The sequence below is a fragment of the Microcaecilia unicolor genome, chromosome 5, assembly GCF_901765095.1.
Source record: "Microcaecilia unicolor chromosome 5, aMicUni1.1, whole genome shotgun sequence".
NCBI lineage: Eukaryota > Metazoa > Chordata > Amphibia > Gymnophiona > Siphonopidae > Microcaecilia > Microcaecilia unicolor.
The window spans coordinates 112,528,107-112,550,209 of NC_044035.1; the positions used below are offsets into that span (position 1 = coordinate 112,528,107).

The 22,103-nt window shown below is 42.8% G+C and overlaps 1 protein-coding gene across 2 annotated transcripts in view; it reads right to left on the reverse strand.

The window, feature by feature from the left end:
- Positions 1-22,103, reverse strand: part of LOC115470217 (erlin-1-like) — a 129,796-nt gene that overhangs the window by 102,023 nt on the left and 5,670 nt on the right. The window contains exon 2 of one of the 2 annotated variants that reach the window (XM_030203197.1): positions 1,964-2,087. In XM_030203197.1, coding sequence (XP_030059057.1) covers positions 1,964-2,076 — 113 coding nt within the window. In that variant the 5' untranslated portion in view covers positions 2,077-2,087. Of the gene's footprint in view, positions 1-1,963; positions 2,088-22,103 lie in introns of those variants that run through there. The other variant, XM_030203199.1, reaches the window with a different exon arrangement.

Sequence of the window (22,103 nt, forward strand, 5' to 3'; positions counted from 1 at the left end):
TGCACCACCAACTCGCAGTTCGCATAGAGTGGGGTATTCAACCCCCCGGAATCTTATATTATGGCATCAGCTCCAGTTTTCCAGATCTTCTAGTTTATCCCAGAGCTGTTGGAATGTCTGTCTCTCTTCTGTGGCCTATATGTTTAGGGTTTGCAACATATCTATCTGCTCCTCCAAACGTTCCTCAGTCTCCGTCACACGCTGCCCAAGCGCACTAATTTCCCCACGGAGATCAGCTCCCAGTGTATTTAGTTCAGTGGTAACTACCTTCAGATCGTTTTTTAATCTCTCTCATCCATGCTTTGATCTCTTGTAGGGGTTCGCTCACCTTTTCCCGTGGTTCCTCTGTTGTGAAGAGTGGCGGGAAACACTGCGAGGCATGTTGCAGCTGTTGAATGCCTTGTGTTAGGTCCTCCGGGGCGCCTTTGTTAATTTGCTTGGCCGGCGATGCCGGTGTGGCTGGGCCCGATTATGCGAACCCCACCAAAGATTGCACCACCACTTGTGAGGCCATAAGGAATCGGTCCCAGGATTTATTCTGGGATTGATGATGCCGATAGGGTCTGATTATCGTTGAAATAGCCGCTAAGGTGCTCAATTTTTGCTTTGGGTCAACCGGAGCTCTGTACTTAAGTTGCCATTTCTCGGTGACGTCACTTCCTCCTCCCTCCCCCACTCCAGTGTCTTAGACAGGCCTCTCAGCCATGTGGACCAACGCACTCAATGCTGACATCGAAACCAAGGTTTCGGACCAGGCTCCACAAATTTTCTCTCTCTGAGCCACTCTAACCAACTGGGTTATTTTCTTTATACAAAAGCAAAGAACACAGCTGGAATGGGTATGTTCAGGCCCAAACACTGAAGACACCAACAATGAGTGTCTGTGCCAGAGATGGTCCTATTGCACTAGCTACAGCGCTTAAAGCCACTGGGATTCTTCGATAACATGGAAGGGAAAACAGCCATGGCCAAATCAAATTGCTCGATGGTGACTAAAAAAGGGGTAAGCACTTGAAAAAATATCAAGGAACAAATGCCTGACCGAAGCTCAGGTCTAAGAGGGTCTACAGAACGCGCCAAAAACAAAGAAAACTTAAAAGCGGGAAAAAAAACTAAAATTGGAAAGGAACTTTTCTGGAGAAAATAAAATAAAAATAGCAGATAAAAAACCCTGAAGGGAAGGCACATCGAAAAAATATTGCTCACGCACCAAACACTGTGAGGAACACGGGACAATCACGTTCTCTCCTCACTGCGGATGAGAACGATAGGTCCTGCACTCTCACAGTGGGCAGGGAGGCACTCATGAATACACGGTGGGGACCCTGCGTGTGTTCTTAAAGCTATACTAGCTTGTTTATACTCCATATCAGGCGACTTGGATGATGTTGCCCATATGTGAAAATATGGCCTGCTTGTCCTCGGAGAAAAGTACAGCCTATAAAGAGAGGAGACTGGAGAAATGGACCAAGAAACCAACAAGTTGATATTCTAAGATGGTCTACTGCAAGACTGGGCCGGCCTTAAGCAGCAGCAAAGGGACAGATGCACAGGACCCTGTCCCGGCATGTCCCCCTGTCTCTGAACCCTCTACCCCCACCTTAAAACAGCATTTCTCCTTAGAGGACTCAGGGCAGTGGCAGTAATTTGCATAGGCTGTCTGCTGCTGATCCTGGAGCCTGTTTTCTGCTGGATCCTGCCCCATTCTGATGTAGCTTCCTGCTTCCAAAAGGGCAGGAAGCAGTAGAGAGCAGGCTCCGGGGTCAACAGCAGACAGTTTAGGAAAATTGCTGCCACTGCCCTGAGAAGTCTTTGGAGAAACACACATTTTAAGGTGAGGGGTGTTTGGAGATTTTTTTTTGGGGGGGTGCCCAAACTAGTCCACACTTGGTAAGGCCGGCCCCGACTACAGATATAAGGAAAAACTTTGTAAGTGGCTCATAATCAATTCAGAGCACAGTACCTGTAGTATACTGCAAGATGTCCTTCTTCAATCTTATGAATGGCGGAATGAAGAACAAGACCCACTATACCAGTAACAGCAGCCACCACCACCCCAACTTGTGCCATGGTCATTTTAATTTAACCTGTGTGAGAGGGGGAAAAAAACCCAAAAAAATCTGTAAAATCACTTCTTTACCTTAAAGTTTCAAATAAATCAATTTATAGAGGTATGCTCTCTAACAAAATCAGAGATACCTATACAAACTCAGCACTATAAATAAATTGTATTAGCCCAGGAACTTATGATTATACCTCTGACACACAGATGAGAAGCAAAAAACTCAGATCTGTGTTGCAAAGGACTCCAAGGTATTATGCAAATTTACTCATAATATGCAATCATGTTTAGCTTACAGATGAAAAAGTGAAACTCTATATTGGTTTTGTCTAAGGCTCTTTAAACTGGTAAACAAACGATATCCTTGAAAACAAATATTATTGCTGCGAGTGATGCAATGATAACCACTCATTACAGTCAGAATTGTGCTGCTGCTGAAGTAAGACTATCTTTAAACCTACAGTGCAATGTTGGATTTTCAATGTTAACACAAACAGTTGGTACCTACAAACAAATCACCAGTAAACCATTTATTTATTTAGACTTTGCTCACACCTTTTTCAGTAGTAGCTCCAGGTGAGTTACGTTCAGGTACTCTGGGTATTTCCCTGTCCCTGGAGGGCTCACAATCTAAGTTTGTACCTGAGGCAATGGTTACGTGATTTGCCCAAGATCACAAGGAGCAGCAGTGGGATTTGAACCGGCCACCTCTGAATTGACCGGTGCTCTAACCACTAGGCCACTCCTCAACAGGAGAATGAATAGCTGTTTCTTAAAAATGTCTCCACTCTGAACATCAAGGTCCTTAACCAGAGGCACCCAAGCTCAGCCGCCCCCCCCCTCCGCCCACCCAAAGCAGCAAGCCACATTGATTAGAAGTCCACACCTATGCAGGCTGTATAAATGCTTTAGCCTGTTAGGTCATGATGTGTGAATCTCTTCTGAAGTTGTCATATCCAAGAAATAGCTATATAATGCTTCAAAATCATGTGTGCTAGTTAAATAGGTAAAACATTTGTTTTGAAAACCTCAAGTGGGCCACATCCCAAGGTTAGGCAGGCCACATTTGGCCCTCAGGATAGCCTTCTCCTAAGTAAATATTTATGCTGTTGAGTTACTGTCAGTCACTAGAAACCTCTACTAGCAACCCACATGAACAGCTGAAGGATGATCTCTATAAAATGAGAGCCTCAAAGACAGGTAAAGGAGGGGGAGGCTGTATATAAGAATGCATGCCTCTACAGAATTTTAACACACACGCATACACATATGAGAACAGAAAAAAAAAACAAACTGGAAAAGAGGAAGGCTGCTATTTTCATATTTATATAAATATTATTAGAAACACTACTGTGTTAAGGCTGAATTTCAGGCTCTTCCCTGGCTCACTGCTGAAGTACAGGAGGTATCATCTGAGCTTCACAGCTTTATCATTGTCCCTCTTGTGTCTCCATTTTCTTGGAGTTACGCCTGAAGGAAAAATACCAAACTTAGGGTGTAAGCAACACCAATCTTTGAGTGCCACAAGCCATTTGGGTTTTCAAGATAGCCACAGTAAATACGCATTTGTATGCATACCTCCATTGCAAATCAAAAGCATCACATGCATATATCCATTGTACATATCCTGTAAACCCAACCTGTATGTAGTGCTTCCTACTTGAAATCTGAGATACTTCCTGCAAGTGGGAAGCATCAAAATGTGGGTATAGGCATCTTTGAAGTCCAGAGAGCATACCCAAACTTGTTCCTGAATCATGGGGAGAAGGGTGCCCAGGGAAATCATCCTGAACTTTTCTTTGACCAGGAATTTGTTCAGGGCCCTTAGGTCTAGGATGGAACGAAATCCCCCCCATCTTCTTGGGCACAAGGCAGTACCTGGAACAGAATTCCTTCCCTTCTTCCCCTGGTGACACAGGTTCAACTGCATTGGCCTGTAGAAGGGCAGAGATATCCTCCACAAGTACCTGCTTGTGCTGAGAGTTGATGCAAGAGGTTCTCGGTGGCCAATTCGGTGGTTTCTGATGCCAAATAAGTGTGCAACCAAGGAAAACTATTTGAAGAATCCACCAGTCTGTGGTTATAAGGGGCCAGCTTTGATGGTAAAAATTCAGCCTCTCTCCCACCAGTAGGCCATCCGGGATGGTTATGTGGATAGCAGCTATGCTCTCCTAAAGCCAGTCAAAACTTCATCCCTTGTTTGTCTGGGGAGCTGGCTGGCCCTTCTGGGGTTGGGACTGATGTGGTCGGGGAGCATTGGGGCTGGGGTTGCAGGGTACAGCAGGAAGGCAGTGGAAACCTATGCCTTTGAGAGTAATAGGTTCGCTGCCTAGGTCCAGTTGCAAAACTCTTAGCAGAGAAGGATGAAGCTGGAGGCTGCCGAGAGAAGGACTAAATGCTGTCAGTATATTTCTTGATGAGGTCCGCAACATCCTCCAACCTTGCCCCCAAAAAGATTATCTCCTCGGCACAGTACGTCTACTATCCTCTCTGAACCACTGGATCCAGATCAGAGATACGCAGCCATGAGACTCTGAGCATTCCTACTCCCATATCGAACAGTCTGGATGCAAATATCAAAGGTGTCATAAGTGCCCCTGCCAGATATTTCCTGCATTCCAGCTGATTGTTGGCCAACTGTTGAAGCTCCGCAGCCTGCTCCTGAGAGAGCTAGCCCGCAAGATTGGGTGTAGTGCGCACCAAAGACTTCAAGTATATGCTCATGTACAGCTGGTAGGACTGGATGTGGTTAATGAGTATAGAGGCCCAATAACAGTCTGAGCTTCTCTAATTGGGGGAGTTGAGGCATGAGTCCTGGAAATTCTGGCTCATTTGAGAGCAGATTCAATTATCAGACAGTGGCGAGGCAATTCCACCCTCTTGAATCCGGGAGTCTTCTGGATATGATACTAAGTACCTACCCTCTTTAGTGAAACATGAACTGAGAGGGGAGAGTCCTGATTCTTCGTCAGGGCATGTTTAAGGTTAGGGTGCGAAAAGAACTGTAACCCCTTCCTTAGGAGATGATTCATAGTCCAGGACAGGTAACATTTCTGCACTAGGCTCTTCCTCCGTCTCCAACTTAGATGGGATGACTGAAGCCTCCTCCTTCACAAAACCTGTGAATGAGAGACTCTCAGGTGGAGATTTATGCCTCTCTTGATGTGGGGAGGGGTAAGAAATGATTCCCTATAACTCCTCCTCTGAGAAGTAGTGTGGGATCTTTATCCGACTCCCATGAGCAGTCCAAATTCGACTCCTTGCGATATTCCAGATGAGTCTGTGCCTGCCCCTGCCCCAGCTCAGTGGGACCATGTCCACGTCCCAAAGGGCGCTGAGGTACAGCCCTACTTTCAGACTGTAGGGAAACTTCCTCCCCTGATATAGAGAGCGGTACCACTTGGGTCGATGTCGACACCGATCGAGGCACTGGTGTTGAAGACTGCTCCACAGGCAGACTTGGGGTCTCAGGAATGAGTTGTGGGCTCAATATTTATCTCGGCATGGGCCTAAAATCATGCCCATCTGCTAAAGTATAACTTACTTACATAACGCATTTATTATTTTAAAGCAGTTCAACATCATTTTCATCATACATTTTTTTTTCTTTATTTCAGAATACTGAAGGAGAAAAATCACAAATCTTGTGAACCTGGAAGATGTAATAAGCAAATTGACAAGTTAAAGAGCAGTAAATCACCTGGACCGGATAGCATACACCCCAGGATAATGAAAAGAATTCAAAACTGAAATTGTTGATTTACTATTGGTGATCTATAACCTGTCATTAAAATAGTTCACAGTACCTGAAGATTGGAATGTGTTCGGGGTGATCTAGGAAATTAAAGACTGGTAATCCTGACATCAGTGCTGGGCAAAAGTGTACAAACTATTATACACGAACAAAATTACTGAGCATATAGACAATCATGATCTAATGGATTCAGCCAAGGGAAATCTTGCCTCACCAATTTGCTATGTTTTTTTGAAGGCGTGAATAAAAGTGAGCCAATTGATGTAATATATCTAGATTTTCAGAAAGCTTTTGACAAACTTCCTCATGAGAGATGCCCGAGAGAATTAAAAAGCCATGGGATAGGAGACAATGTTCTGTTGTGAACTGGTTAAAAGATTGAAAACAGGGGGTAGGGTTAAATGGTCACTTCTGTCAACGGAGAAAGATGAATAGTGGAGTACCACAGTGATCTATACTGGGACCAGTGCTTTATACTGGCAAATATATATATATATATATATATATATATATATATATATATATATATATATATATATATAATTGCCAGTATGGCAATTCTTATGTTAGGGAAGAAATACACCCTTCAGTGTAGGTACATATTCTTTGTGTCCATAAGCATACTGACTTTAAGAGAGTCTATGTACCAAATACAATCAGTCAGTCTGCTGGCACAGACCTTTCTTGATGCTGAATCCCCACCCTGACCCCCATTTCCAAAGATTCCTTTGTGTACCAAACATGGTTAAATGCTTAAATTCTGCTACTTTTTGACTTCTATTACTACTACGGGAAGCATGGTCCAAGAATCCACCACACAGTATTTTCTAACATACTCTTTACCTATCCTTTAGTTTCATAAATTAACTCCCTGTTCTTCAGTTTCTTTCTATAGAAAATCCTAGTGTTTGCAAGGACTAACTTTCCTAAATTAAGCTCCCTAAGTCACTACAAACTGAGCTAAGAATGTTAGAATCAAACATAATAAATTGTACTGATTTCTTTTTCACCTAGTTTGCTCTTTGGCTACTTTCATTCTTAAATTTAAAAAGTGTTTTAAGTACAAGCCACTTTTTTTTTTGACCCTACAATTTCTTGCCACTTACGTTTTCAGCCCGCATCAGAAACAAAGCTGGGATTTGGCACCATGAGCCTTCACTCGCAGGTACCTTGAGATTCTTCTCCTAGTTTATATCTCCTAACTTACTATGGGGCCCTTTTACTAAGCTACACAAATGGGCTTAGCGAGTCCATACGCAAGCCTTTCACGCATGCTAAACCCATTTCTAGCGTGGCCATCAAAAAGGGCTTTTTACTGGTTCTTTAATATATGGCTCATGCATTGATGTTAGCATGCGGCCATTTAAAAAAATTACTAAAGGGGCACATACCGCCTAGTATTTAGGACACAAATTGAGGCATATTTTCAAAGCACTTAGCCTTCCAAAGTTCCATAGAAACCTATGGAACTTTGGAAGGCTAAGTGCTTTGAAAATGAGCCCCTTTAAAGTCTTATCAGTTAGTATTCAGGGTACAGAGCAACAATCCTGTGTTTAGTTGGAAATGAATGTAGATATGGATTAGTAACATAAGACAATGGATAACAAAATCTACCAGCAATCAAACAAGAGAATATAAATATATGTATAACATTAACAATCAACAAACAAGTATATTAACACAATCAACATATATTAACACAAATAAATCAATCCATATATTCCAAACTCCTCTCTCAGGGCTCAAAAAATCTTTGACACTAGGTTACCAAAGTGCCTAACAATTGGACCCAAAGATTGCAGTCCTGGCTGCCTCTACCACAAAAATAAGCTTTTTATTACCTGTAATGCACCACTACTGGTTTATCAGTGAATTTGAGCTGTGTGGTATGGGAACAGTTGGCTGATCTTGCTGTCTTGAAGCTCATGTTTCATGAGATTTAAGACTATGAAATCAGTGGAAGGACAGTGGTCCAGGCTAAAAGAAGTAATAAACAGGGCCACAGACCTTTATGTAAGGAGGGTAAATAAAAGCAAGAGAAAAAGGAAACCGATATGGTTTTCAAAGCAAGTGGCTGAGAAAATAAAGGCTAAAGAGTTAGCGTTCCAGAAATACAAAAAATCTCAACTAGAGGAACACGGGGAGGAATACCGGATGAAACTGAAAGAAGCCAAGAGAGAGGTACGTCTGGCGAAGGCGCAAGCGGAAGAACAAATGGCTAGAAATGTACGGAGGGGAGACAAAAACTTCTTCAGGTATATTAGTGAAAGGAGAAAGACTAAAAAGGGGATTGTGAGACTAAAAGATACAGCAAAACACTATGTAGAAAATGATGAAGAAAAAGCCAATTTGCTAAATAGATACTTTTGTTCAGTTTTTACTGAAGAAAATCCTGGGGAAGGACCGAGAGGGACTGGCAAAAGTACACCTGAAAACGAAGTGGATAGAGCACCGTTCACGGAAGAGAGTGTATATGAACAACTTGGAAAGCTAAAGGTGGACAAAGCCATGGGGCCGGACAGGACCCACCCCAGAATACTGAGGGAACTCAGAGAGGTTCTGGCGGGTCCTCTTAAAGATTTTTTTAATAAATCCTTGGAGACAGGAGAGGTTCCGAGGGATTGGAGAATGGCGGAGGTGGTCCCTCTTCACAAAAGTGGGGATAGGGAAGAAGCTGGAAACTACAGGCCGGTAAGCCTCACTTCGGTTATTGGAAAAGTAATGGAAGCGATGCTGAAGGAAAGTATAGTGAATTTCCTGGAAGCAAATAAGTTGCAAGATCCGAGACAACATGGTTTCACCAAAGGGAAGTCGTGCCAAACGAATCTCATTGAATTCTTTGACTGGGTGACGGGAGAATTAAATCAAGGACATGCTATGGACGTCATCTACTTAGATTTCAGCAAGGCTTTTGACACGGTTCCCCACAGGAGGCTCTTGAATAAACTAGAAGGGCTGAAGATAGGACCCGAAGTGGTGAACTGGATTAGGAACTGGTTGACAGGCAGACGCCAGAGGGTGGTAGTGAATGGAGTTTGCTCGGAGGAGGGAAAGGTGAGTAGTGGAGTGCCTCAGGGATCGGTGCTGGGGCCCATTCTGTTCAATATATTTGTGAGTGACATTGCCGAAGGGTTAGAAGGTAAAGTTTGCCTTTTTGCGGATGACACCAAGATTTGCAACAGAGTGGACACCCCGGAGGGAGTGGAAAACATGAAAAAAGATCTGAAGAAGCTGGAAAAATGGTCTAACGTTTGGCAATTAAAATTCAATGCGAAGAAATGCAAAGTGATGCACTTAGGGAGTAGAAATCCAAGGGAGGCGTATGTGTTAGGTGGGGAGAGCCTGATAGACACGGACGGGGAGAGGGATCTTGGGGTGATAGTATCTGAGGACCTAAAGGCGATGAAACAGTGCGACAAGGCGGTGGCCGTAGCGAGAAGGTTGCTAGGCTGTATAGAGAGAGGTGTGACCAGCAGAAAAAAGGAGGTTTTAATGCCCCTGTATAAGACGTTGGTGAGGCCCCACCTGGAGTATTGTGTTCAGTTTTGGAGGCCGTACCTTGCGAAGGATGTTAAAAAAATGGAAGCGGTACAAAGAAAAGCTACAAGGATGGTATGGGAGTTGCGTTCCAAGACGTATGAAGAAAGACTTGCTGACCTGAACATGTATACTCTGGAGGAAAGGAGGAACAGGGGTGATATGATACAGACGTTCAAATATTTGAAAGGTATTAATCCGCAAACGAATCTTTTCCGGTAATGGGAAGGCGGTAGAACGAGAGGACATGAAATGAGATTGAAGGGGGGCAGACTCAGGAAAGATGTCAGGAAGTATTTCTTCACGGAGAGGGTGGTGAACGCTTGGAATGCCCTCCCGCGGGAGGTGGTGGAGATGAAAACAGTAACGGAATTCAAGCATGCGTGGGACAGGCATAAAGGAATCCTGTGCAGAAGGAATGGCTCCACAGAAGCTTAGCTGAAATTGGGTGGCGGGGGGAAGAGGGGTTGGTGGTTGAGAGGCTAGGATGGGGGAGGGCAGACTTATACGGGGTCTGTGCCGGAGCCGGTGATGGGAGGCGGGACTGGTGGTTGGGAGGCGGGAAATACTGCTGCACAGACTTATACAGTCTGTGCCCTGAAAAAGACAGGTACAAATCAAGGTAAGGTATACACATATGAGTTTATCGTGGGCAGACTAGATGGACCGTGCAGGTCTTTTTCTGCCGTCATCTACTATGTTACTATGTTACAATAGATTCTTCCTGCACTCAATGAAAGCCTAGCAGTGGCATGGGTTCAGTTGGCAAGAAATCCCAATTCTGCAATGGAGGCAGCCAGGCAGTAAGGGAGAGGAGTAGTCTTGCAGGTACATCAGCTGGCTCAGGCTGGTTAGTTGGGTGGGAGCAGTAGGTAGTGAGGGGTTCGAGACTGCTGGGGATGAGCTGGCTGAGGGCAGGGAAGAATGAGCGAGATGGAACAGTGAGGGCACAGGGAAACCAAAAAAACAACAAGCCAACTGATCTGCAAATGCCAAGGCAAAGGTTAAGAATTTTAATGAATTTGTTAAATAAAATGTTGATTACTATTTAATAGGTTTTCAAGAAATGACAGCTGAAAAGTTTGTAATGGAAAGACGACATGTGACCCTCCAACAGACAATAGTTTTCAAGTGGCATCCACAGAAGCAGTGGACCAGAGCCTACATGAAGAGTCTTCAGAATTCGATGCTATCCAGGTGGTCGCCTCAGAGACACTCAGTGGACGTCAAGTTACTCTTACCATTGGCTGTGAGTCACTGGTGGCTTCGTTCGAGCGATTTGTCAGCAGGGTGGTTGCTGGATTCTCCTCGGTGGACAGAGGAGACCGTGGATGCAAGCCTCAAAGGCTGAGGAGCCCTTTGCTTGGGCCATCCGACACAGGGTTGGAGGTCTGTGGAGGAGGCAAGTTGTTCGATCAATCTGTTGGAGACTAGAGCAATTCATCTAGCTCTGATCCACTTTCAGAGCAGGGCAAGGCAGTGTGAGTCTTGTCAGACAACGCAACAGCAGTGGTGTACATCAAATGGCAGTGTGGTACAAGCCGTTCCAGACTAGTGCAGGAGACCCTGGCAATCATGCAGTGGGCAGAGGAACACTGCATGTGGCGGGAGTCCTCAATGTGCAGGCAGATTTCCTCAGTCGCCAATCCCTGGATCCAGGGGAATAGTCTCTCAACTCAGAGGCGTTCGAAACGAACAGTGGGGCTACACAGTGATGGATGGCGACTCAGCAGAATGCCAAGGTACCGCATTTCTTCAGTCGCAGAAAGGAACAGGGCTCGGAAGGCTTGGATGTCCATGGCCAGTGGACCTTCTGTATGTGTTTCCTTCCTGGTCATTGCTAGGCCAAGATATACAAAGGATAGAGAGACATGTGGGCCTGGTGATCCTAGTAGCTTTGGATTGGCTGAGGCAGCCCTGATATGCTGATCTAAGACGCCTTCTCGTAGAGCCCAAGCTTCATCTTCAGGAGTCGGTTGGACTCTAGTTTCAAGGGCTGGACGTCATGCCAAATCTGGTAAGATTTTGTCTTATGGCTTGGCTCTTGAGAGGGCTAGGTTACAGAAGCATGGCTATTTGGTGGAAATGATAGTTACAATGCTTTGTTCTCGCAGTTGTTCTACTTCTCTCGCTTATGTCTGAATCTGGAGGATTTTTGAGGCCTGGTGTGATGATCGGGGAGTGCCTCCTTTGCAGGCTTCCGTGCCACAGGTTCTGGATTTCCTACAAGATGACCTAGATAAAGGTTTGGTCTTGGCTTCATTTAAAGTTCCGCTGGAGGCTTTGGCTTCTTTTCGTGGGAAAATAAAGGGCAAGCCATTGAGTAGTCATCCGGATATCGTTCACTTTCTGAAAGGTGTAAATGTTCTGTGTCCACCCGGTGTCCTTCTTTTCCTTCTTGGGATCTTAATCTGGTACTCTCAGCACTCGTTCGTTCTCCCTTTCAGCCGTTAGCCTCTATCTCCATCAAGGATCTTACCTTGAAGGCAGTGTTTCTAGCGGTGATATTGTCGGTGAGGCGAGTGTTGGAATTGCAGCCTTTGTCTTGTAGAGCGCCCTTTTTAGAGTTCCTGGCGGATCGTGTAGTTTTGAGACTGGTTCCCTCGTTTCTGCCAAAGGTCTTGACAGCCTTTCATGTTAATCAGTCTCTGGTCCTGCCAACCGTGGGGGCTTCAAGGGTTGTCTGAGGAGCAGAGATCTTTGCATAAATTAGATGTTCGAAGGGTCTTGAAAGACTATGTACGTTGAACAGAGGACTTTCGCCAATTGGACCGCCTGTTTGTTCTGCTTGGTGGTGGTTGTAGAGGTTTGGCATCATCTAAGGCTCTGTTTGCCCGATAGATTAAGGAAGCAATTAGCACGGCTTACATTCTGAAGAACAGACCCATTCTGGAGGGAATTAGAGCTCATTCTACAAGGGTATAGTGGCACCTTGGGCGGAGTTTTCCTTGGTTGCTCTGGTGGATATTTGTAAGCTGGCCACGTGGTCCTCTTTGCATTCCTTTGTCAAACATTATAGACTGGATGTCCAGGTGCGTCGGGATGTGATTTTTGGTCAGCGAATGTTGACGGCGGGGCTGTTAGGTCCCTCCCTTAATGGACTGCTTTGATATTTCCCAACAGTTCAGCTGGGCTGGTCTGGAGGGATGCTATGGAAGGAGAAATTAGGTCCTACCTGCTAATTTGCTTTCCTTTAGTCCCTTCGGACTGGCCCAGCTACCTCCCTAGGCAGCTTGTGGTTGGTTTGACAGTTTGTTTGCTCTTTTCCTTTGGGAAATGGTAGTACTTGCTCTCCACAAAAAAAAAATAATAATCAGATTTGTTCATACACAAAGCTATGTTTACTTGCTCTATTGCACTGGTCATTTGCCAGCATGCTTCTTGCTCTTTGTGTATGGGTGGCTGTAGAACCCAGCAGGACACAGATGGTTTCTTCCTTTCTTCTGCTTTGTTACTGATATATTGAGACTTGATAGGGCTGAGCTGAGCTCTCAAGAAACACTCTCAGTCTCCACCTGCACAACCCATCAGTTCTGCTGGGCCGGTCCGAAGGAAAAGGAAGGGAAATGGAACTTGATATACTGCCTTTCTGTGGTTTTTGCAACTACATTCAAAGCGGTTTACATAGTATATACAGGTACCTATTTGAATCTGGGGCAATGGAGGGTTAAATGACTTGCCAAGAGCCACAAGGAGTTACAGTGGGAATCGAACCCAGTTCCCCAGGATCAAAGTCCGCTGCAGTAACCCCTAGGCTACTCCTCCACACCACTAGGCAAATTAGCAGGTAGGCCCTAATTTCTCCTTTTTCCTGTTGAAGATGATCTCCCCAAGGATCTAACTGCTTAGGGAATTCCATGAATCATTCAATTGAATACTGTAGGGCTTGAATATCCACACCACTTTCCGTTACCTTTAGAATCTGAATTTGTTTCCTTTGGATAAACTCCAGATGAATCTTTGTCCCTATGTTATTGTGGACTTTAGGATAAGAATAGTTTATTTACATTTGTCCTCCATACTCTCCCTCTCCCATCCAGTGTGGGAGTTGCCTAGTTGTTATTTATGTCAAATGGGGGGAAAAAGTTAAAGATTTGTATGACAAACTGGAAAAATGAACTCTGTGGGCTGCATCCAACCCACAGGCCATAGTCTGAGGACCACTGCCTTAGTTTCTGCCTTGGGCCCCAGTGTGTTTAACACCATCCTGCCTACAAGTTTAGACAAGATTTAAAATTCATAGGAAATCATTCATAACTGCTTTCCATGAGGGAGAAATGACAGCTGTGAAAGTTAACACTGTAAATTTCTCCAAAACCTGAGTGATGCGTAAAGGATTGAGCACATCAACTACAGTGATACAATTACTTCAGTGGAAAACCAGCTGCAGTAATTACCAAAATGTGTGAAATTCTGAAACACTAAAGATCAATAGTTGATATGAATGCTTTAAGTCCAGACTTGTACCTGTTTGTCACGCCTGAGGTAATAAGTATTCTCATAAAAGAAGCAGTCACTAACAGAAACAAAAGGCTTTAGTTTTAAGTGAAATGAAACAAGTTAGGAAGTAAACGCCAATGTTTGCAGGCATGTTTTACATTCATTGTTGCTTATATAACCCTTGTCATTTTCTTTCCTGTTCCATGCAAACTCTGTCCCAACTCGCATTTAATCATGGAAACAGCATGTACACAAGCCACTGCAACACAAACATTCAGGAAACCCCATTAGCAGGGCCAGCTTTCAGTTACAGCATAAATGTCTAAGCTAAGATCAAGAAAGTTCCTGTTCCTTTTATATTTTACAATTCCTAACACAAGATAAAAATGGGGAACTTGAAATTTTACCAAAAAGTTTAGTAATTTATTAATTAACCTTCTGTTTTCAGCAGGTTAGTTTATTATGGTCTGTATACCCCTCCCCAACTCTTATCCTCTCAAAGACCATGTTGTCCAAATTGATCCCACAACTAGCAGCAACTATACATCTCCACTAGGATGACAGATGGGAATGGCATTTGTCCACCAGCGAGGACTCGAACTTGGCTAGTATGAGATGTCAGCAGTTACTAAAAGGTTGCTGTGGGCTATTTCTCAAGTTTTGCACCATTACCTTGCTATGGAACACTTTCTTCACAAGCTAATTCATTTTAGCCTATAGGAATGTAGTTTGAAGTACAAAAGAACTGTTTAGTGTATATTAAACCTGGGTAGTGCATACTAATGCTGGAAGGTCCCAGTCTGGATAAGAACATAGCATAGACATTCTGACACAGCATGATTTATCCAGCCTAGCAACCTACCTCAGAGTGGCCAGATCAGGTCCTATTTCTTATGGCTCATTTCCAAGGAGGAGAAGAAATTGCTTTCCCAAGTCTACCTGGCTAATACTTTTTTTCTGAATTTTTCTTCCAAAAACCTGTCTAAATCTCTTCTGAACTCTGTGATAGTCATCTTCACCTCATCCACTAACAAGACTCCACAGCTTAATTATGCACCGTGTAAAAAAAAAAAAAAAACTCTGTACAATTTGTTTCCAATAGACTGGTTTTTAGTTTCATGGAAAGTCCTCTCTTTTCCAAGCTCAGGAGCCCTATCCTGTTTAGCCTTGTTTCATAAGGGAGGTGTTCCATCCTATTTTCATTTATGTTGCCCTTCTCTGAGCCTTTTCTAGATGCACTATATCGTTTTTGAGATGGGGTGACCAGAACTGTATACAACAGTCAAGGTACTGTCACCCTATGGACCTATGCAGGCATAATATTGTTTTGTTCTCCATCACTTTGCACTTGTTTACTTTCAATTTCATCTGCCATTTAGATGCCCAGTCTCCTAGTCTCACAAGATCATTCCGCAAATCCTCTGCTGTTTTAATGACAATAATTTTGTGACATCTGCAGATTTGATGGCCTCACTCATTTCTCCAGATCATTTACGAATGTGTTAAATAGCACAAGTCCCAATCTTGGAGCACTTCACTGTTGTCCTTTTTTCCATCGAGAAAACTGCCAGTTTAGTCTTACTCTGTTTCCTGTCCTTTAGCCATTTTCCAAGGCAGTGTCTCCTAATCACTGGCCTCAATTTCCTGAGGAGCCTTTCATAATGGACTCTGTCAGATGCCTTCTCAAAATCTAAATATAATACATCAACCAGCACATCTACACCCACGTTCATCTAACCTTGCAAACAATCTAAGCCCAGAAACATGAACGTGATGCTATTAAAGAGTTTAATCTATCACCTTCGACTACACAACCTTACATCTCAAATTTCAGGGCAATTGTTTGCTGGTTTGTTTGTTTGTTTGTTTTTTTAAGTCACAGCAGACAGAATCTTTCCACTGAGTATATACCTCCAAGTTGTTCTCCAAGGATAGAGGGACAGTGTGCTGTCAGTAGCTCCTGTTTTTTTTAGTTGTAACCCGCTGTGATCAATGTATACAGCAGGCTTTAAAGTGTTTTCAAGGCGTGAAAGGAAATCAGCTCCAAAGGACTGTTGCTCAAAGTGTCCAGATTCGGTCTATGCTCTACTGAGATCTAGGTCTAAAGCCTCCCTGGGAGCTCATAACAACTGTACAAGTCCACATCTGAACCATCTGCTAGAATCAGAGCTGAAGGCTGCACCAGTCCCCTAAACAGGGAGTGAAATCAGATCTGTTTTTATTTTTTCTTGTTCTACCTGCTAGCAGGGGGGCATAACCCACTCATCTGGACTAGTCTGGCAGGGACAATAAAGAAGCATATTTTACCCCCCCTGTTTACTAAGCCGCTCGGCAACGCTGATACAGCACATTCAAAGCGAATGGGCTGTGTCGGCAATACCGTACCACCAGTCACTAGCAGGGTTTTGTAAACAGGGGCCTTAATTTGTAAATAAATGCCTGGTGGGGGGGAGGAAACAACTTGAAAACTAGTATTGTTGAGCTCAATAGCTCAAAGTAGAGTCTGGAATCTATATTCAGAACGTAGTTCCTGCGTTGTTTTGGACCTAATGCACTCTGTTCTATTGGAGTCTTATATACCAACTATTTTCCAAAAAAGGATTCACAGTGGTTTACATAGCAAGAGAACTAACAAAATTCCAACTATTTATCAAACAAATAAGTCTTTAAAACCTTCCTAAAGGAAAAATAAGAGGACATATATCTTAAGTCTGATAGTAACATATTCCATGGTCTCATCACAGAAAAAGGAAAGAAATTCTCAATAAGTTTTAAAATGAATGTTCTACAAAGAAAAAAATACTAATTTCAAAATTCTCACAAAACCCAAATTTCTGCTAAAAGATGAAACAAGCAGCTGTTCTCCTAACCCTTCTGAATTTAATCCAAATATTGATTTGAAAATTTAACAAATTACCTTTAAAATTTATACGTTGGCAACCAATGAAGATCACATATCACAATGATCACAATGAAGATCACATATAGAAGAGAACACATATCAAAACAACCTAACAGCAGTATTTTGTAGCAGCTGCAAAAGGCTATGTAATTTACTTGTGATCTGAAGATATAACGAATTACAATAATCTAGTTGAGGCAGTAAAACTGCCTGGGCTAGAATCCTAAAATCCTCCTGCTGCAAATATGATCTTATTCTCCTCAGTTGCCTAAGTTTATAGAAAAATTATTTACTAAGAACATTTATTTGCCTATCAAGTCTAGTATTATACCTAATATTCTCAAATTATCCTCTATTTGTAGTAGAGAGGTGTGGTAGCCGTGTTAGTCCACTTTTTAAGGTAATCAATAGAAATAAAACAAAATAAAACATGAAAAAGAAAATAAGACGATAACTTTTTTATTGGACATAACTTAATACATTTCTTGATTAGCTTTCGAAGGCTGCCCTTCTTTGTCAGATTGGAAATAAGCAAATGTTGGTAGATGACAGAATATATAAGTGAAACATCAAAGCGTTTCAGTGACAATCTAACAGGATGGGGGTGGATAGGAACATCAAAGCATTTCAGTGACAGTCTAACAGGAGGGGGATGGATAGGTGACATATGCATGGAGACAGGAGGGTGACAAACAGAGCAATACAACTTTATGGTTTATAATGGGCTAGAAAACCCAGATCTTTGTTAAGTCCTGTCTGGTGGGTGTCAAAATATTTAATCATTCTGATTAACTGCATGCCATACTTCGGTCCCGTTTTTGGTGCCATCAATTTCTATGGGGACAAACTTCGGTTTAGCGCACCACTGATAAGTGCAAGATTCTCTTATATGCATGGTTTAAGACCGCTCAAAGACTACGCATAAGCGCATGCACGGAATATGGAAGCCGATTGGCACGTGACAAAGGGACGGTAAATTTGAAATCTTGTTGGTTAACTGCCATAGGCAGAATAAGCGAAAGAATGTTGTTAGAGTGAACACTGGAGTCGTCGCACAACTGTAAGACTAACACTGGCTGAACGAATAGAAGTTCTTAAAAAATTAGAAAACAAAGTCAAGTATCTATTGCTAAAGAATATGGTGTCAATCCCAGTCAAATTTCCTGTATCTTGAAGCAGAAAGATCAGCTTCTGGAAGACTGGCAAAACAATACAAATCCACACAGGAAACAAACGGGCGGGAAAAGCTGAGGATGTAGAAGATGCTCTTTATCGGTGGTTTTCTCAAGTCAGGAGCAGACAGTTTCCTGTCAGTGGTCCACTGCTTATGGAGAAAGCTAATCAGCTAGCTGAAAGTCTTGGACTAACTGAATTCAAAGCCACTGTTGGATGGTTGGAAAGATGGAAGTAGAGAAACAACATAAAATTCAAGAAACAGCATGGTGAAAAACAAGACGCTGATGACTTTGGTGCTGAAAATTGGGTTGTTTCAGTTCTTCCTACCATCTTAAACGAGTTTGCACCTCGTGACATTTTCAATGCCGATGAAAATGGTCTCTACTGGCGAGCGATTCCTGATAGAACACTTGCATTCAAACAAGCCGATAGTACAGGAAGTAAAACGTTGAAGGACTGACCGACGATCCTCCTTTGCTGCAATATGGATGGGACTGAGCAACGGGGCTGTTTGCTCTTTCCAATGATGAGTGGTTCCAACTTTTCACTCAAGTTGGAACCACTCGTCATTGGAAAGAGCAAACAGCCCCGTTGCTTCAAGAATGTTAAGCAACTTCCTGTGTCATACGAGGCTAACGTAAATTCATGGATGACTGGAGAAATTTGGAAGCAGTGGCTAAAGAAGTTAGACACTAGAATGTGGGCACAAAAGCGTCAGATTTTGTTGCTTTGTGATAATTGTGCTGCACACAGTGATGATGTCAAGCTGTCTAACATGAAGGTGGTCTTCCTGCCACCAAACACTACCTCTCTGATCCAACCTATAGATCAGGGCATAATAGCCAATTTCAAACAACATTATCGGGCTCTTGTGCTACGTCGTCTGATGAGCGTTATGGATGACCAGGCTGGCAAGGATAAACGTGCTGCTGAACTGGCTCGTAATCTATCGCTGTTGGAATCACTAAGAGTGTCAACTTTACCTGCTGGTCTTGTCAGGAAAGGGATGGATCATTGGCACATATGGGTTTTCTACTGTAAAAATGTCAGAGCTTACTGGCAATTATTTGGACAAAAATGTGTCTAATCTTTCATTTGCCGGAATCTACAGTGCTCTCTTATGAGGTTGTGATCCTACGAGCCTCTTGTCCTAAAATCTCCCTTCCAGAGACTGATAAGAAGTTGTTCAACATTCTGTTAGCGGTTGCACTGCATTTACTAGTCTTCAATTGGAAAAATAATGTGTACCTAAATTACAATGAATGGTGGAGTTATGTCTATGTGATCAGGAAATATGAAACCATTTTGGCCCATAGGCGTCGACGTATTAAGTCTGTTCTGAAGACCTGGGCTCGATTAGACCTCTTTTGTAAGGAACCCCATAGCGCAATTTGATCTTGTGTATCTATACTATTTGTCACCAGATATTGCCATGAAACTCTGCTCTTCTTTTGTGTTTCTTTGCGGGGGGGGGGGGGGGGGGGGGGAGTTGTTTTTGTTTGATTTTATGTTTGCTTCTGTATTATCTGTATGGAAAAAACCTTTAATAAATATATATTGACGAAACAGATGCAGCTGTTGCAAACGCGTCAGATGAACAGGCTATTGACATCCCAGCCGGTGTTACTGAAGAGGAGTTTCATCACTACGTAGCTGTTAATTATGATCTACAAACAGCTGACGACAGCACTGATGTCGAGATATGCACCTACACGCAGGCAACGGCTGATGATGAAACAAATAATGAAATGAGCAGCGAAGCACATGCTGACGAAATTCAACAACCTCCTGTCACTTTTGCAAGAGTGCTGGAGAATTTCAACACCGTGCGGGCCTATCTGGAGGCCACTGGATGTCAGTGCTATGACAGTTTTTACCGTTTGGCAGACGTAGTCTATGGAACTCACAGACACAAGAGTGTACAAAGGACTATGACTGATTACTTCAAGTAAGCCTAACGTCAGTTAACGGAGACTGTATAATGTCAGTTAACGGAGACTGTATACTGTACGTATAATAAACAGTACTGAACATATGTTTCAGATTCAAGCTTCTTTGGGTCACAACGATTAAGTGCAAGCTCCAGTTAATTGCATGTATTTTTTTGGTCCCAGACCCTTGCACTTAAGCGGATTGCACTGTATTTTGTTTTTATTAGCTATTTTATATTGCTAGTTGAAGCATTGCTATTTACTACTACTACTTATCATTTCTATAGCACTACTAGACATACGCAGCGCTGTACACTTGAACATGAAGAGACAGTCCCTGCTCGACAGCGCTTACAATCTAATTAATGGATCTAATTAATCTATTTAATGTATCTACAATCTACATGATGCTACCAGACAAGAATATCTGTTTAACAAGCAGCTATAAGGAAACAAACAAAATGCCACTAAAAAAAATTATGAGGCAGCAGAAGATGAGATGGATCTGCTTAACTACAAAATAAGCCATGAAAGCTAATTGTGTAGTTTTTCTTGGTATAATAAACTGTAAGTCGAGAACAGTGTTGAACTAGCGCCGACTATACTTTTTTTTTTTTAAAACAAACTCATCAATGCTCCAAATCACTGCATATGGACAAAAATGTCAGTATGAGAAAATGAAAATAAGAATGACCTGCTACTAAACTAACTTTTTTTTTATCATCAAACAGTTCTAGCTGGCTGACTGTAAGTTCCTCAAAGTAGGGACAACCTCATATGTCTATCTGCACAATGCTAGACACAAATAGTGGTATTTACATTATTAATCATCTATGAAGTTTTACCCCAAGTGCCTTACTTATATACATGAACCTCAAGTACAACAGGTAGAACCAGAAATTCTAGTTTACCAACCCTCAAAAACGCCTCCAAAATCTACTAGCGAGGACAAACTTAACTGGTATGAATTGCCAGCACAACGAAAAGTCTATATGAAACCTCTTCTCTAAGCTGCAGTAAGCCATATCCCAAATTTTATATCATGCCACACTTTTCTTTCCTCCCCCTTCCATCAGCCCATTCCTTTCTACCTCTCCATTTCCCCTCTTCTCCCACCTTACTTTTTCTGTCCTGTTCCCTTCCTCACTCCTCAACAGCCTTCTCCAGAGAGGCCTGGAACAGAAGCCTGCCCCAGGCTGAAGTAGTAGGGCTCCTTGTCTTCCTAGTGACCCAGAAGCAGCTCCCACTCTCTTGCCATTCCCAAACTGTTAAACCAGTTCTCATTTAGCAAATTTATACCTCACAAATGGAAATTAGTACATGCTCAATTAGATCCATATATGGAAAGACAGCTTCCAGGTGTGCAAGCAGGATTTAGAAAAGGAAGAGAACAAGAGACATCATTGCCGATGCATGCTGGATCATTGAAAAAGTCAAAGAAGTATCAGAAAGAAGTTTAACTGACCAGTAAGACCTTTGATTGTGTCAACCATGTCAAACTGTGAAGAGTCCATAGGACAATGGGTATACCTGAACATCTGATTACTCTAATGAGGTATTTGTACATGGGACAAGAAGCTACAATCAAGACACAATACGGTGAAACAAGCTAGTTCACAACTGGTAAAGTAGTTCAGAGCTGCATTCCAGCTCCATCAGTGACATCATCTGGTCGGCAATATAGTTTCCCTTGAAACCGTTCTCTTGCAGATCAATGATGCTTTCAGAATGATGAAGTAACTGAAGAAGGCAGGCTTGGGAACCTGCAGTGAAGTAACTGAAGAAGGCAGGCTTGGGAACCTGCAGTAAAGAAACACACAATCAGGCTTGGGATCCTACAGTAAAGAAACCCACAATCAGGCTTGGGATCCTGCAGTAAAAGATACCCACCCATGGCTGTTACTGCATGGCTATCGGGCGTGGCCCCTATGGCGATGGGGCTGCTGGTTTCAATGTGATAACCAGTAATGGCTCAGCCATCATGGACCAATGCAATACATCACGCACACAAAATATAACATACTTTGACCTGAGTAAATGGCTAGTTAATGGTGGCATTGCAAAACAAAAACTTATCACTGTTGTAGAGCACAATTTTCTCTTTCAGATGATACTGTTCACAAGCTGATTCAGGCAGACTCTTTTTTAATAATTGGCTTTGAACTTTGGTACATTTTACCATTTGCGCTGACCGTGCCAACTTTGAAGAGATCCTGCAGGGCGGTTATAGATGCTGGTTAGTTGCAAATCTGGCAGTATTATGTCCAGCACAAGCATAATGCTTGTTCAAAATTTCAAGTC